The following is a 17,702-nucleotide window of genomic DNA, read 5'->3' on the forward strand; positions in this document are numbered from 1 at the left end:
AACTTAAGAAAAGAAAGGGTGGCTGTTTGACCTTTTGCTCTAGCTATTGTGAGGTCAACACAAATAACCACCACAAACGCTCTTCAGATTAGATACATTGCTTTTTAGCAACTTGACATTTAGCTGATCCAAGCATGGGCATTGGATAAGCTCTGTGGCTTGAAGTGTTCACGTCTTGCTCACATCAACTCTCCTGCGAGAACCAGCAAAACTTGAGGTTGCCTGGGGCCGTACTATCTCAGCCAGAACAAGAGGCAGCTGCAGCTTTATTATGCTCACGCGCCTCCCCAGAGAAGGGACTCTCCAGCTGAAAAGTCCGGAGGCGTCCCTTTCCAGCCACCCCGCCCCTCCGTGGGAGCCCGGCTGGGTGGGTGGGGCTTTCTCCGAGGGAGCGGCTCCAGCCGCGGAAGTGCGGAGGCGGCCAACGGTGCTTTTTGCCCTGCCTTGGTTTGTTGTGGTTCGGGGTGAGGAAAATGGGGCCGGCGGAGCTCCTGGTCGCCCTGGCGGTCTTGCCGTGGGCCTTCCGCGGCGGGTCTGGCGCGCTGGCACTGCCGGAGAAAGGTACCGTGGGAGGGGAACGGGTCCGGGTTCGGCCTCCTCCTGAAGCGAGGCGCCGCCGGAGCCTGGCGCATTGTTCAGCGCGGCTGGCTCTGCGAATTCGACGCTTAGAGATTCCTGGATTAAGAGGCCTGGGCTATAGGTTTCGGATCTGGTTTCCGGAATGAGTTTTCCGGTATGCCAAAGCTCGGTCGGTTCAACGCTGGTCATTTTTGCTCGCTTCTGGTCTTGGTAGCGGCGCGCCTTCTCCACGCCTCCCTCTTTGGATTTTACGCATGGTCCGCGCGTCGCGTAGGTTAAGTATTTCGAAGGATCATCATCTCTAGTTACTGACCTTCGTTGCAAAGTCGACCGGGCACTTTGAAACACACGGGAAAGCCCCCCTTTGAAACCGGCCCATTCGTAATGGGCTGCCCCCAAAATATGGGGACATTATTTATCCGTGTCAAATTTATTTGTTCAGTGCGTTTTTATATCCCACATGTTGTGTGTGCGCCGTTCATGTACCCTGGTATCAGGTATGCACGAAAGACATTATGCCCATCCCACCGCCATTCTAGGCTTCGAGTGAGTCAGGGTTTGTTAGAACTGATTGTGAGGCCTCAAATCCGTACAGCCGAATACAGTACTAAGTTGATCTGCCTTGCCAGCCAGCACTGCATTTACTTCCCACATATTGTCAAATATGCAGCTGGTGCTTCCAGGTCACAGAGTTTTAAGTGACTTTAGACCCCTGCTTGTGTTTGGCTCTTCTGTAAGGCTTTGTGATTTGGAAAATGTTTGTGATTTTCTTTTTTCATCCTGTATTATAGAAGAAGTAGGTTCTCCGGTGCTTATTCATACAAGGAAGTAGATAAGGAAGTTGATTCTTGTATTTTAATATTTTGCTGAAAGCCGCCCTGAGTGGCAGGGGAAACCCAGCCAGATGGGTGGGGTATAAATACTGGTAATAAATTATTATTTATTCTTTATTATTGGAGTTAAGCAACATGGCATAAGCAGATTTACTTAAGTTACAGTAAATATGCCACATAGCATGTGAGTTGTATGCCCAACTGTGTTGCCTGGATTTTTGTTGCTATAGGTGAGGCAATTTTCAGGCAAAATCTTCCATAGCTCAGAAGATCTCCTTTTGCTGTGTTGATCCACAATGAAGCATTCTGTGATAAATTCCCAGTTCATGCAGATTCTACATTGTATTTTTTAAAATAAAAGTATTTATCTACCACTGTATCATGTATCACAACAGTTCACAACAATATAAAAGCATACAATAAATCCATTAAAAAAATACTGTAGAACAAAGGACCCGGTTAGTGTCCAATATTAACTGTGTGCTCACACTCAAACTAGCACACAATAACCTGCAAGGGGTCTGTGACTGAATTGTGAGAAATTTTTGCCAAAAGGCCACAACCAGTGGCTGCTTTTATTAGTTTTCCAGTTATAACCCAATTATACAATACCAATTAGTTCCAAATTAATACAATTTCATTAAAGTGAGAACTCTTAAATTGGGACAGGGCCAGTCATGGAAGTCAAATGTTGTGTCCAGCGTAATATATTTCAGTGCTATTATTTTTGTTATTAGAGTGAATGGCAGTCTTTAACTTAATATGAGAGAAAATAAAGTGAACCTACCCTTTAGTTTATTTACAAATGCCCCAAGTCCTAAATTTTTCAGCCATGCATATTTTTATTGTGATATGGCTTTTAGCACTGTATTTGCTGTGGATTTTTTGCTCCCAAACTGGCCGTGCAAAAGGCTGTTAATGCTTAAGTATGAATCATTAGGTATATCAGTGTGATATTATGTCACCCTTTGTCATAGCTGTCAATGTTTCCCTTTTTTAAAGGGAAATTCCCTTATTCCAAATAGGATTCCTCGCAAGAAAAGGGAAAAGTTGACAGCTATGCCCTTTGTTGACCTAATGTTTCAGACTACAGTTCCCATCAGCCACAGCTATTACAGCTGTGCTGGCTTCAGCTGATGGGAGTAGTAGTCCAAAAATATAGAGAGGGCACGACATTGGTAAAGACTATATTAGGCGTATAAAGTTATAGATTAATCAGCGTAACACCTGGGTTTGTTTGCTCATGCTAGTGCATGTGATCAAGGGATACATGGGGCTACCTTTGAAGGTGACTCAGAAACTACAACTAATCCAGAATGTGGCAACAAGACTAGCGACTGGGAGCGGCCGCCGAGACCATATAACACCGGTCCTGAAAAATCTTCATTGGCTCCCAGTACATTTCTGAGCACAATTCAAAGTGTTGGTGCTGACCTTTAAAGCCCTAAACAGCTTCGGTCCTGTATACCTGAAGGAGTGTCTCCACCCCCATCATCCAGCCTGGACACTGAGGTCCAGTGCCAAGGGCCTTCTGGCGGTTCCCTCGCTGTGAGAAGTGAGGTTACAGGGAACCAGGCAGAGGGCCTTCTTGGTAGTGGCACCTGCCCTTTGGAACGCCCTCTCATCAGATGTCGAGGCATAAACAACTATTTTACTTTTAAAAGACAACTGAAGGCGGCCCTGTTTAGGGGAGTTTTTAATGTCTGGGGAAACCCAGCCAGATGGGCGGGGTATAAATAATAAATTATATTATTATTATTATTATTATTATTATTATTATTGGCATGGATTGAAGCATAGTTAAGTAGGGATGTGTGCAGGGGTGAGGCCGCAGAGTAGATGTGCACTTCTGCTCTCTACACCTGTTCTCGGGGGGCACACGGTATTGATATGGGGCCTTCAGCAGTTGTACAGTTGATCCAGACAATGGTAATCAATAAATCTTGCACTCTGCAAGTTGAGCACACTAGGCTGCTAAACCAACTTGTCCATAAAGGTCACTTAAAATCAGCTGGCCCTGGACCCATGAAATGACTGTTAACTCTTTCTTTTCACAATACTTCTGAATTCTAAAGATACGTTATTAGTGTTAACCTATTGAATCAGTCTACTAAGATTTCCACGCATCCTCTGTATCAGGAATAGCTAACTCACAGGCAGCCTCTGTTCCACCAAGCAGCTTTTAAGACCCTCAAATTTGTCATCTGTTGTTGTTCTAATGTGCTTTTAGTTTGTTAATTTTACTCATGTGGGTTTCCTACTGTGATGCCATGAGCTCTCCAAAATTTGTCAAGATTTTAATTTTTTGATGAGTGCTTCCATAGGTCTCCTGTGACACTGACTCCCAAAGGTTGTTTGTGAGTCCCCAATGGCCCGACTAAATTTGATACTGTATTTAAAATACTGACTACTACATAATACTGACTACTACTGTGATGCCATGATGTCAGATTTTTGTGTGTGTGTGACATCTCTAAGATCCCTCAGATTTTTTATTCCATATGAATTTAACCAGGAAGGATAAAAATCGATTTAAAATAGTGTAGTCTTTTGGAAAGAAGCTTTTAAAACTGTTCTCACTATGGCCACTTTTGCATTTGGGCTGCCATGTTCATCTTGACATACATGCTCTGAAGAATTGACTATGGTTCAAGGTGGCCTTTGGCTCTTTAGGAAGGCATGAGGAACAGATGTGGAGCAAGTATTTGAAGAGGCACTCGGGAAATCACTTGGAACTCTAGTTGCGTATTTTCTGGAAATATGTTAGAGATCCCCAGCTTAGTATCGTTTAGCAGCTGGTGTGCTTGTAGCTGCAAAACAATTGTGTAACTCAAGTTTGGAAGGCCTCTAAGGAATAGTGGTTTACTAAAAGCTAGGAACTTTTAGCTTCACATAGTGCATCGTCCTGAGTGTGGAAAGGATATTGTTAGCTTAGTGAACTGTCCTTTTCTTCCTTTTGCTTACAATCCTGAAAAGTTTAAAAGATGGCTCCATGATAGAAATAAGTATTATGTTGCCTGCTTTAATGAAAGGTGGATTATCTCTACAACTAAGTAAAATGTTATCTTCCCTTTTATCCAGTGGAAGACTCAAAAGCATTCATTTGGAACTTAAAATGTTGCACCTACATTGCACAATATGAGTAAAAACATAACTTGTGGGTGCCAGTGCAAGAGGAAGTCCTGGCTATATTTTACAGTTGTAGATGAAGCATCCTGTGGGGTTTAACAAGGGTACCCACTGTGTGCAAAAACCCTGCAAGGGGTCTGCCCAAATACCAGGAAGCAGCAGGAGTCAGGAGAAGTTGTATTTGTTCATGAGCTACAGAACAGCAGCTCAGCACAGCCGGCAAGACTAAGATGCTTACCCATTTCTGCTGAGCTATGGAGGGAACTACATCAAGAGAGGGGAGGGGTGTTCCTGTCACAGACTAGACCTGTCTCTTAATGAGAAAGGCCTCACTCACTACACTAGAAGTGGCTAGACCAGGTGGCTTAGCAGGACTATACAGGATTATTACCCCTGGTTTGTCATGATGTACAGAAAGTTTTGTGGGAAGATTGGAAGAAAATGTTGAAATATAGGAAATAGGTAAAAACAACTAGGGAGGGAAATGAGGCTATTAAAAAGTACAATATAACTTTAAGAACGAAGTTTGGTTTCCTCCCCCCCAAAAAAAACCCATTTTCCTCAAGTCTTGTGTTTTAGATCATACGCCTGAGACAAGGATGATCTTACAGCTGATTTTTTTTTGTAAAGTGCTGTGGGAGCCTCTCTCTTTCTTACTAAAAAGCAGTGTATAAATGATTTTAATTCGGGGTGGTTTTTAGTAGTTAATTCATAGTGAGGGAAGTAGCTTACCAACCTCAAGCTGTCTATGCCACCTTGGTTCATGCAGGGTGGTACAATTTTTGAAGGCTGGTATCATTGCAGGGCTACAGTTGGTATACTTGTAGAAATTTTCAGTGGAATTAGACCTACTGACGTGTGTCCTGAAATGCATAGTGGGCTGAGTGCAGGCAGGACAGACCTCCTTTGCTTCCATGCATTTGACATAAGGTGAGAATAAGCTGTAGGTGCCCACATCCTCACATGCAATCCCCTCCATCCAGATTTCAGGCATAGAGGTTGGACATTTCCTACATGTCTAGGAATGCACATGTATGTGACATGTGGGAGGCTGCAGAAACACACAGGGCAATTCTGCTGTCTACCCCACCCCCGGTGTGTTCTGTTTATATCCTTCTGCTAGAATTATAAATAGTCATTTGGTTGGCTGTTTTCAAAATTCATTTAATTCAGTTGCATCAAAGCAGTAATAATCTTTGTCTTTTCAGTGCCTTCACCAAGCAATATTGTCATAGATTCATATAATCTCAATACCTCTGTTCGGTGGGATTACAAAAGTGTGTCTTCAAAAACTCTCTTTACTGTGAGCATCCAGTGCTATGATAGGTAAGACTGTTTTGACTTTGTACCTCCCCCAAATGTTTGTTCGTTCAGTGCTGTCTTCTAATGAATCAGCAGATTAACAAAAATAAACATTTTTTGCAATTTTATCACACTTTATAAATTTGAATATGAATTTCGAATGTTTTCTTTTCTTTTGTTTTACATAGGGCTGGTGACGTGGAAGTTGATAACTGTGTAAACATAACACAACACTATTGTGATATCACCCACGAGGTTGATGAGTCGTGTGATACATTCTGGGTGAAGGTTAAAGCTCTTAATGGACTGCATGAATCTGACTATACATCTTCAGACCGATATCATGTGTTTGAGAATGGTAAGTTGTCATTGAAATATGTAAGGCTTCTAGATCTTGAGTATGGGCTATCCTTTGCAATGGGGCTAGGGAATCTCCAGGCTGCAGGGCAATCAGAGGCTCACATGGGGGTTCAACTTAGCCCACAAGGTTGCAGTTTGTAGGTGCTCCTGTATTTAACATGGACACTGGAGGCTAAGGTGGCATTTTTTTCCACACTAGCATGCTCACCAGCTACGATCCCTTTTGGACAAAGGTGATCCGGCCACTATACTCCATGCTCTGGTACTTTCCAGATTGGATTACTGAAACGCGCTCTACGTGGGGCAACCCTTGTTGACTCAGAAACTTCAGTTGGTCCCAAAGGCAGCAACCAGATTACTGACTGGGGTTCCATTTAGATCTCATACAACTGTGTTTTAAAACAGTTGCAGTGGTTCCCTGTTTGTTTCTGGGCCCAATTCAAGGTACCACTCACATTGCTGTTTAAAGCCCTAAACAACTCAGGCCCCCAATATCTGAAAGACTGTCTCCTTCCCTACAGACCCTCTATGGTGCTGAGACCAGCAGAAAAGGCCCTCTTAATAGTTCTAAGGCTTGGGTGGGCAGCCAGGAGAGGGCATTCTGTGTGGCGGCCCCTAAGCTGTGGAACTACCTACCCACACAGGTGTGCCTTGCAGCCTTCATTGTACTGTTTAAACACCTGCATCTACAGGTGTTTTCAGGACCCACCTTATTTTTAGGGTTGTGGATTGTTTTAAATTGTCCGTAATGTTGTTTTAATGTTGTAACCCATCCTGGGACCTTAAGGTAAAGGGTGGGGGGTACTACTACTACTACTACTATTCTTTTCCCCAAACCACACCTAGCCACACATCAACTGTTATTGATTATGCCAGCTGAAAAGCAGACAGTCAGGGTTTAATACTTCACTGTTTGTCAAGTTCCCAGCAGGGAGCAAGATCACAGAGCAGGATTAAATCTAGTTACAGTGGTGCCCCGCAAGACGAATGCCTCGCAAGACGAAAAACCCGCAAGACGAAAGGGTTTTTCGGTTTTTGCGATGCTTCGCTAGACGATTTTCCCTATGGGCTTGCATCGCAAGACGAAAGCCCATAGGGAAATCTCGGGGACCTTTTTTTAAATGCTGGCGGTGGGGAGCAAAGCCTTTTCCCCCCCTCCGGACTTCAGAAGAGGTCCAGGAAGGCCGGCGGGGGCGAAAGGCTTTGCTCCCCACCGCCAGCATTTTAAAAGCGGTCCGGGATAGCAGGGAAGCGCTTCCCGCTATCCCGGACGGCTTTTGAAGGCAGGCAGGGGGGGGCAAAGACTTTTAAAAGCCCCCGGTTAGGCAGGCAGGGGGGGCTTTTAAATCGCCCCGGGACTGTCCGGGGCGATTTAAAAGCCCCCGGACGGCTTTTGAAGCCTCCCCCCGCCGTCCGGCTTCGGGGCATCGTCCCGATGCCGGGCGGGGCAGGAACGCCTCTCCCAGCCGCCCGGCTTCGGGGCATCGTTCCGATGCCGGGCGGCGAGGCAGGAACGCCTCCCCCCGCCGCCCGGCTTCGGGGCATCGTCCCGATGCCGGGCGGTGGGGCAGGAACGCCTCCCCCCGCCGCCCGGCATCGGAACGATGTCCCGAAGCCGGGCGGCCGGGCGGGAAAGCCTCCCCCCGCCGCCCGGCTTCGGGGCATCGTCCCGATGCCGGGCGGTGGGGCAGGAACGCCTCCCCCCGCCGCCCGGCTTCGGGGCATCGTCCCGATGCCGGGCGGCGGGGCAGGAACGCCTCCCCCAGCCGCCCGGCTTCGGGGCATCGTCCCGATGCCGGGCGGTGGGGCAGGAACGCCTCCCCCCGCCGCCCGGCTTCGGGGCATCGTCCCGATGCCGGGCGGCGGGGCAGGAACGCCTCCCCCAGCCGCCCGGCTTCGGGGCATCGTTCCGATGCCGGGCGGTGGGGCAGGAACGCCTCCCCCAGCCGCCCGGCTTCGGGGCATCGTCCCGATGCCGGGCGGCGGGGCAGGAACGCCTCCCCCCGCCGCCCAGCATCGGAACGATGTCCCGAGGCCGGGCGGCCGGGCGGGAAAGCCTCCCCCCGCCGCCCGGCTTCAGAACGATGTCCCGAAGCCCGGCGGCGGGGCGGGAAAGCCTCCCCCCGCCGCCCGGCATCGGAACGATGTCCCGAAGCCGAGCGGCGGGGCGAGAAAGCCTTTGTCCCCCCTGCCTGCCTTCCCAGGGGCTTTTAAATCGCCCCGGACAGCGGAGAAGTCCTCCGCTGTCCCGGGCGATTTTAAAATGCCGCCCGCCAGAAGAGGTCGGGGGAAGGCGGTTTCCATAGGAACGCATTAATTGATTTTCAATGCATTCCTATGGAAAACCGTGCATCGCAAGACGAAAAACTCGCAAGACGAAGAGACTTGCGGAACGAATTAATTTCGTCTTGCGAGGCACCACTGTATAGGTAGGTAGCCATGTTGGTCTGCTGTAGACGAAATAAAAAAAAAAATTCTTCCAGTAGACCAACTAAGTTTGTTATGGGTATGAACTTTTATTGGTATCTGAAGAAGTGTGCATGCACACAAAAGCTCATACCAATAACAAACTTACCGTAGTTGGTCTCTAAGGTGCTACTGGAAGGAACTTTTTTATCAGGATTAAATCATTACTCATCTGAGTGACAATTAAAGCCAGTGCTATTTTTCTAGAAAAATAGGTGCCGGCACTCACCATGAAGTTGTTACAGTAAGTGCCACACTTTTTAACAACAACAAAAGTGCCAGTACTGGTACCCTGAAAATAATAATTTATTTATACCCCACCCATCTGACTGGGCTTCCCCAGCCACTCTGGGTGGTTTCCAACAAAATATTAAAATACAGCACTGATTGCCTGAAAGCAGCTCTTGTACGCAACCCTTTTGAAAGAGACTTCTGCAAAGCCTTTAAGCCTGTCCCTGCACTCCAGGTTGAGCCCCTCCAAAGGGGAGCGGCTGTCTTAAAGTCTTTTGTAAATCTCCCTCTTTTAAGTCCCCAGTCTTGGAGGCTAAGAAGCGAAGTGCAAGGTGACTTGGGAAAGGGTTTGCAAGTCTCCTTTACTCCCCTCTGAGATCAGGAACTTAAAGCGGGGAGACTCACAGAGCCCTTTGCAAGGCTTCCCTCGCTCCCCTTTTAAGCCTCCAAGCTCAGGGGCTTAAGAGTGGAGCATGGGGAGTAGGCCTGGGTGATATATTGATTTATCGCCCAGGGTCAGTATGAGGAGCAGACCACGATGTTGCTTTGACTTAGTGGTATATCGCTGGTGAAACCGCCACCACTCCTGAGTCCCTCTGCTAGCGGTGTCCACTGGAGGGAGTCAAGAGTTCCTTCCTCAAGCGGGCACTGCTTGTTCCTCCCTCTGCATCTTTAAACTGCTCAACTGAGGAGTGTGCAGCTGCCCTTGCCTCGGTTGAGCAGTTAAAGGAGCCCCCAGCCTGGCAATGTCTCCTGCAATCCAGAGGTGGGTTAGAGGCTCTGAAACTGCTCCGCTGAGGGGAGCGCAGTTGCCACTCCTCAGTTGAGCAGTTTAAATTCCCCCCCCCCATCTGAGACAGCCCCAGTGCTGTCGCAGCTCGCACAAGAATGGCAAGAGGGCAAGAGCATCAGGGCTGTTTTAACTGCTCACTGTGGGGAGGAGCAACCCTCTCTCCTCAGCTGAGCAGCGCAAACAAGTTGCGTTGTCCCAGTCTGCAAGCCTGGGTGAAACTGCCTCAGCTCTTGCCAGCACATCTTGTTTTTTCAGCATCCTGGTATAACGCCAAACCCCACAGTGTTTGGCTGGCGATACACCGTGATGTCGAAAAGCTGATATCGCCCAGCCCTAAGGGGGAGATGTGTGTAGCACAGGTGAGCAACCTATGACAAATAGTACCTGCCTCCAATTAAAATGGCTTTGTTAATGCTCCAATTATGATTCATGTGGGATAGCTTCACAATTTCCATACTGAATATCTTCACGTGTTGTCGATTCCCTCTATTGATTATCATTTTAATTACTTCAGTAGTACTTCACAGAGTTAAAAAAAAGTATAGTTGTTATTCTTGCAGCACAACACTTTGAGGTATATTAAGAGAGTGGCATGGCCCAGGCAGCCTGATCCCTACATACAGTAGAATTTTAGCCAATACAAATGGGCTGAGGGTTGCATTCTGTCCACAAGTTGTTCCCCAGATAAGATCTGATGATTCACCCATACTGCTTCAATACGCTGATAAATGTTTAAAGTTCTCTGTAGCTAACTTTCTTGCATTGCAGTACTGTGAACTGTTTGATATTAATAGGAAAAGTTTAACTGTTTCAGGCCGAATAGCACCACCAAAATTTAATATCTACATTGAGAATCATCTAATAATAGTTGATACTGAAATTCCTCTCACTCCATATGGCAAGAAGTTCCCACTTACTTTAAGGGCAAACATCACAGACTTCACCTCCAGAGTGTTCCTTTGGGAAAAAGGACACCCGAAAAAGGTATATTTAAGACTATCAACTTCTCTCCCTAATGTAGAGGCTGTTTTTGATGTGATGCTCAGAGAACAATTTCAGCATAGTTCTGATGAGCTTCAGTTCTCCAGCGGGCACATGAAGTATATTCCACACATTTTTTTAGGAAACTGGAAGTTGCCTAATGGCTGGACTTCTGGGTGTGCTTTGTTTCCTGTTTCCTGCTGTATACTTCATATTCTTGAGCTGTGAAGGGACATCCTTTTTTCTTCTTGATATTAGCATGGGGAAGGTAAAGGCCTGGGGAAAAAAATGTGTTTCTTTCAAAGTGTGTGCTTGCTTCTCTCAATCTACAAGTGTACCACTGATAGCACTATTTCCCCTTAAGGGCATAGTTGGCAAGATTTCTTTTTGATAAGTGCTGCAAACCTCAACGACATAAATTCACATGATTGACCTGTTCATTTATGCTGAAGCACTGACAGTTTTGCAATGACAGTTAGAATTCTTTACCCAAGTCATTCCTGTTACTTACTGTGTTCAGAATCTGTGTGTGTGTCTCTGAATCAGGAGTACTGCATAGAGATTTTAATAGACAATCTCATGTGCCCTAAGACTGTTCAATGTGCTACTCATCACAGCAAGACAATTGAAAAGAATACATTGAAAACAATTAAACAGGTTTCTAAGTATTGTGTACATTAGGGTACAGTTAAAGTTTCAGTTTCCACATTTTTTTCAAGAAACAAAGCTTTATCTCTTAGAGTACTGATGGTTTAATTGTGCTACAGCAGTAACAATAGTATAGAGTGTCTTTTAAAATAAGGTAGTAATTTACCACAGCCACACCAACACGCACCTACCTTACAAATTAAGAGAAGAAATCACCAGGGAGGAAGAGATTTGTGAAAATTATGTAGGATCCAGCTGCATATTGCCACTGAAGGCTTGAAGCAGTGCTTCCACCTTGGATTAGAATAAAGGTTAAGGTAAAGGTACCGCTGACCATTAGGTCCAGTTGCGGACGAGTCTGGGGTTGCGCGCTCATCTCGCTCTATAGGCCGAGGGAGCCGGCGTTTGTCCGCAGAGAGCTTCCGGGTCATGTGGCCAGCATGACTAAGCCGCTTCTGGCGAACCAGAGCAGCGCACGGAAACGCCATTTACCTTCCCGCTGGAGCAGTGCCTATTTATCTACTTGCACTTTGACGTGCTTTAGAACTGCTAGGTTGGCAGGAGCAGGGACTGAGCAACGGGAACTCACCCCGTTGCAGGGATTCGAACTACCGACCTTCTAATCGACAAGCCCTAGGCTCAGTGGTTTAGACTACAGTGCCACCCGCGTCCCTCTGGATTAGAATAATAAGCACTAAAGAATGAAAATTGGGGGGGGGGGCAGAGGAAGAAAGGGACTTGGTGAGGAAGAGAGTGCTAGCAAAATGTTGGGAACAAGTAGGGCCACATTGTGAGAGAAAAGACAAAATGAAGGACAAGAGAATGCAGGCACTTAGAAGCAAAGAGCAAAAGTTTAAAATGAATGTCATAATGAAAGGGGAGCCAGTAAAGAAGACAGAAGTGGTCAGTCCAGGAGGCAGGATGGGCAAAATGAGTAGCAGATTTGAGAACTCAAGATAGAGGGTGGAGAAGAGAATTAAGCATGCCTGGGGAGGGAATTAGGCAAGCTTGATGCTTTAAGTAATAGAGGCAGCATAAAATCAGTGTAAACCAATGTTTTAGTTGGAGGAGGAGAAATAATGAAATTTGGAAATATTCAACAAATGCAAAAGTCAGGATAATGTAATGGTAAAGAAGAAAAGACAGGAATTTCTGTCTCTTTTTAAAATAGACTTTAAAAAAGAGACAGTAATAATGGAACTAAAGAGGAGGAGCGGTAAAGAGGAGGAACTATAAATTCAATATATATTTCTTAGTTATTTCATGTGAAACAATTGGGGGGCAGGGCGGAATCCCAATATGTATTTTCATGTATCTAGGTATATGCACCACAATATGTTGGTCATTGATCTAAAGATACCGCAAGTCTCTTGTTCTAACACTGTGAGGCTAAATCAGTGCTTCAGGGAAAGAGAAGGCAGTTGATGAGAAACAATAACATGGTTCTGTTAAGCAAAAAAACCCCAATAGCTTTTAAGAACACAAAGAGGGATGCTACATATTGAAATAGCAATGAGGTTAGAGAGAAAGGAAGAATGTGGACCAGGACCCTAATTAGTTGAAACACCACTGACACAAAGTAGGAATGGAGGTGGAGGGGAGGACAGAGGAAAGGGGGAAATGAGAAAATTGATTGCATCATGTTAGGAACAGGGAAGTAAACCACATACAGTGTAAATCATGCAGTGGGGAAACAGAGATGGATAATCTGACTAATTCTAAGAACATGGAAAGAAAAATCTGGTTGTATCATGGAGCCCGTAAGAAAGGCTTTTTCCACTCTGCAAATCTTCAGTAGCAAATTAGGTTGTTAGTAGGCAGCGTTTAAATCAGCAGGCAGCCCCCTTCCTGTTTCCTTGCATATATTGTATTTACATAAAGAAGTGTAACTTTAAAAAAAAGTTTTTTGTTATTTACAGCGTCAAGAATTTGAGGCAGAGGACACATCATGTAGTGACACATCATGTACCATATCTATTCAAGTTCCTCCTTCGGAAAGCTTGTACTGTGTTTCAGTTCAAGGATTTTCAGAAGAGTTTGCCATTCAGAGTGAAGAATCTGAAGAGAGGTGTATTGACATTCCTCCTAAACACTCATCAGGTAAATAAGTTAATTCTTCATTATTTTGAAAGCCTCATAATCAGCAGAGCAGAGGATCATACAGAGGCACCAGGACAGGGGTGGGGAACCTTTACGGCTCTATGGGCCACAGTCTTAACAAAATCTGCCTCATAAACCAAATTGGACAGGTTGGCAAGCCGGCTACCCCTTAGTCATCTGCCATCATTGTGATGTCACATGATTGACTGGGTGGGGGTAGACTGCAGCCTCCACGTCTTTGCAAAAGCAGCCTCTTTCCTCCTTTACTTAGAAATAACCACCACTGAATTCAGTGGTTACCATGGTCACTCAGCTTCATAATTTGGAGTAGAGGAGGATCACAACTTTCACAGGGGTTAGGTTCAGAGATTGTACATATAGTCAAAACTGTGTGTAACTAGAACAACCCTGGAATCGCTCCCACCTGACCATCCCTGCCTTTCCAGTGCTGGCACACTGTGCAGGTCTTGCCTGCAACGCAGGGTGTCAGGAGCCTCTCAGAACCCAGTAAGCAAGGCAGAGGGCTTAAAGGTGCTTTCTGCGCCAGCACTTCTCAGCTCTGCTGTGCGTGCATTTGTGTTACCATGGGTGACCAGCCACCAGGTGCATAAAGCTGCGATCATGCAAATTAAGTGTGTGCAAGTTGCAAGTCGACTGTACTTGCATAGTTGCCATTCTGCCTAGATTCACAGCTGCTAGTTCAGCTTTTTCTGACTGCTCCATCTTTATAACCTCCAGCTGTTCAACTGCTGCAGTTATGGGACGGCCCACAAACACATCCAGGGAGCTCTGTGTTTCAAAATGCAGCTTCCTGGTTCCTAATTTGTGAGAGGGAACCCATGATGTCAGTCTAGCTTCTTCAGAATCATTCTCCCACCCACACCTTCAGTAGAACTCCCTACTGATGGAAGACTGCCCATCTCAAGCTAGAAATACAGAAATCTCAAGCTACATACAGCAGTTGTACCTTGGTTTTTGAACAGCTTAGTTCTTGAACGTTTGGCTCCCAAGCGATCAAAACCCAGAAGTGACTGTTCAAGTTTTTGAATGTTCATTTGGAAGCTGCACGTCTGACAGGGCTTCCGCAGCTTCTGATTGCCTGCAGGAGCTTCCTGCAGCCAATCAGAAGCCATGCTTTGGTTTTCAAACGTTTTGGAAGTCGAACGGGCTTCTGGAATGGATTCCATTTGACTTCCAAGTATGACTGTATAGATAGAATCTGTTTTAAACTCATTACATCATGCTCTCATGGATAACTGTGTGTGTGTGAGAGAGAGAGAGACAGAGACAGAGAGTCCGTCCATGTATCCAGATTGTGCTCCAGGCTGTTTTATAAATAGCTCTGCACTGCCAAGGAAGGACCTGTTAATTTACTGAAAAATATCTGTACTACTTTGAAATGTGTAGCATACGTATATGTATGAATTAATAGTATTAGACCCCAATGCCTTGTTGTTTTATCAAATGTCTCTCTCTTTAATTTTGTAGATTTAACAGTGCCTATAACTCTAGGTGTTATTGGATTTCTTCTTTTGGCGGGAATTCTTGCAGGAATCTACAGATGTTTCAGTAAAAAACAGAGAACAATCAAACTTCCTAAGTCTCTGGTAAGTTCTCTGTAGGAGCCTAAAGCTCTTTTTTTCATACGTTGTTGTTGTTGTTGTTGTTTAGTCGTTTAGTCGTGTCCAGCTCTTCGTGACCCCATGGACCAGAGCACGCCTGGCACTCCTGTCTTCCACTGCCTCCCGCAGCTTGGTCAAATTCATGCTGGTAGCTTCGAGAACACTGTCCAACCATCTCGTCCTCTGTCGTCCCCTTCTCCTTGTGCCCTCAATCTTTCCCAGCATCAGGGTCTTTTCCAGGGAATCTTCTCTTCTCATGAGGCGGCCAAAGTATTGGAGCCTCAGCTTCACGATCTGTCCTTCCATTGAGTACTCAGGGCTGATTTCCTTAAGAATGGATAGGTTTGATCTTCTTGCAGTCCATGGGACTCTCAAGAGTCTCCTCCAGCACCATAATTCAAAAGCATCAACTCTTCGGTGATCAGCCTTCTTTATGGCCCACTCTCACTTCCATACATCACTACTGGGAAAACCATAGCTATAACTATATGGACCTATATGGACCATAGCTATAACTATATGGACCTTTCTTCATATATAATGTCTTAATAGCTAACAGACTCGAATTTTATTTTGTTGGTTATCTTAGAAAACTTACATGCTGCTTTATAGCTTCAAGAGACTCCCAAAGAGGGTTGCAAATGTTTTCAAAATACAGTCATACACAATTATAATATTATGCACTATGTAGCATTCAGTAGAACACATTGAGTAAGCCAGGCATAGGCAAACTCGGCCCTCCAAATGTTTTGGGACTACAATTCCCATCATCCCTGACCACTGGTCCTGTTAGCTAGGGATGATGGGAGTTGTAGTTCCAAAACATCTGGAGAGCCGAGTTTGTCTATGCCTGGAGTAAGCGAGGACTGCTTTCTTCCTAATGACCTCTGCTGTTCAAGCCCAAACTGGAAAAAAACCTTCCGCTGCTGGTATAAAACGCTTTGACGCAGCACTGACAAAAATGTTGGGCCCGAGTGACTATTAGATGGTAGCAACAGTGTTCAGAATGCAGTGTCCATGGCATAGCACTGCATTGTGGGGAGATTAGAAATGCTGTCAGCAAGTTCAGCCACATGGGGCCCTGTGCACATCTTGGTCCCTGTGGTGCCTGACACAACCTGGCAGTATTAGTAGTCAAAAGCAAAGGCCTCCACAGCCAGATTCACTGGTGTGGCGACCATTTTAACTTTTATGGCATTTATCCCACTTTTTTGTTTTAAATATCCAAATACACATTTATGTTCAAATGATGAATAAAAGATTGCAATGCATCATATCAATTTATGCAAAACATAAGATTGAGTATTTTATCTTCCATATCTTTATCTTTATCATATTCCAGTGATTTATGAACTCCCATCTTTCAATAAGCTTGTGGATTACTTGGACTTCCTTACTTCTCTTACAATTTTTATAGGGCTTATAACTAAACATGGGAGCTGTGTGGCAAATTTATCACATATTTTTTTATGACTTATTTGTGTTGGACCAGATTATTATATTTTGCTCTTTTTTCAGCTTGTAAACTGCCTTGTGCATAGCAATATAGAAAGGCGGTATAAAAATTAAAAGTGAAATGAAATGAAATGGACAGGGAAGAAGCTGGAAGATGAGCAAACTGATGCACTCCCATGTGTTCATGCATGCTAAAACAGATGAGAAATGGGCTGTGTGGTATCTTTTGTTTCCAAGGAAAATAACTTGCCACTAACTTTTTCATTTCCTTTTTCGTTTCTTAAGGCTGCTGTGGTAAGAAACATGAACCCAGTCAACTTTGACCCCAGACCAGAAGGCAGACATGCTGTTCTTGTAACTGAACCAGACATTAAGCCAGAGTCGGATCCCTCAGGAGAGGCCACTGGCCTCAGTGACTCTGACCAAGAAGCAGATGCACTTCACTCTCAGAGAACTTCAAGTCTCCATGAAGGCATTATTGTGGAAATCTCTGAAGGTGAACAAAGTGCTGAAGAGAATGAAAATTATTTTAAAGACGTCAGTGGCCAAAAAGAGATGTGTAGCAGTGTTCCAAATCTGGATCTTCCCAATGCAGATGTGGAACAACCCACACTCCCAGATAGCTGCAGAAACATTTCTGGTTATGACAGGCGTTGGCTTCCTCCTGATGTGGAAGAATGGCTGAAAACACAGAGTTCCAGTGACACACCAGAAGCCTAAGAGGTCCGTTTCTCAATCTGAGAACATTGTAAAAGAGAGAGAGAAGCAATTACTTTTGACTGTCACAAGTATCCATTGTAAAGGTTTATAAGCACTTAGGGTTATCTGAAGTATTCTGCTATGAATTTGAAGAATTGTAGAGTTGGAAGGAAGCCTGAGGGTCAACTGGTCCAACACCCTGCATTGCAAGAATCATAATCTTTTGCTACCCCCACTGTGGGAAGCAGTATGCTTTTTGAATACTGGCTGCCGGAAACCTCAGGATGTGAAATGCTGCTGTGTTTCAGGCCCTGGTTGTGTGCTTCCTGTAGGCATCAGCTTGGCCAACTAACTGTGAGAACAGCATTCAGACCTAGATGGATCACTTGCTGCAATTTTTTACTTTTCATAATATATGTTTTTATGATGTGAAATTTGAAACTATGATTTCCCAATCCTACAAAAGGTATGTTGCAAGCTAACACTCACATATTTAAGAGTAAG

At 45.2% G+C, this 17,702-nt stretch overlaps 1 protein-coding gene across 1 annotated transcript; it reads left to right on the plus strand.

Annotated features, from left to right (window-relative positions):
- Window positions 1–395: 395 nt before the first annotated feature.
- Window positions 396–17,639, plus strand: IFNGR1 (interferon gamma receptor 1). Its single transcript, XM_081907201.1, has 7 exons — window positions 396–561; window positions 5,750–5,867; window positions 6,032–6,201; window positions 10,508–10,677; window positions 13,242–13,422; window positions 14,911–15,029; window positions 16,785–17,639. The coding sequence occupies exons 1-7, from the start codon at window positions 474–476 to the stop codon at window positions 17,217–17,219; spliced, it is 1,281 nt and encodes a 426-aa protein (XP_081763327.1). The 5' UTR covers window positions 396–473; the 3' UTR covers window positions 17,220–17,639.
- The last annotated feature ends 63 nt before the right edge of the window (window positions 17,640–17,702 follow it).

The sequence above is a fragment of the Podarcis melisellensis genome (assembly GCF_964234715.1).
Source record: "Podarcis melisellensis genome assembly, chromosome: 3".
Taxonomy (NCBI): Eukaryota; Metazoa; Chordata; class Lepidosauria; order Squamata; family Lacertidae; genus Podarcis; species Podarcis melisellensis.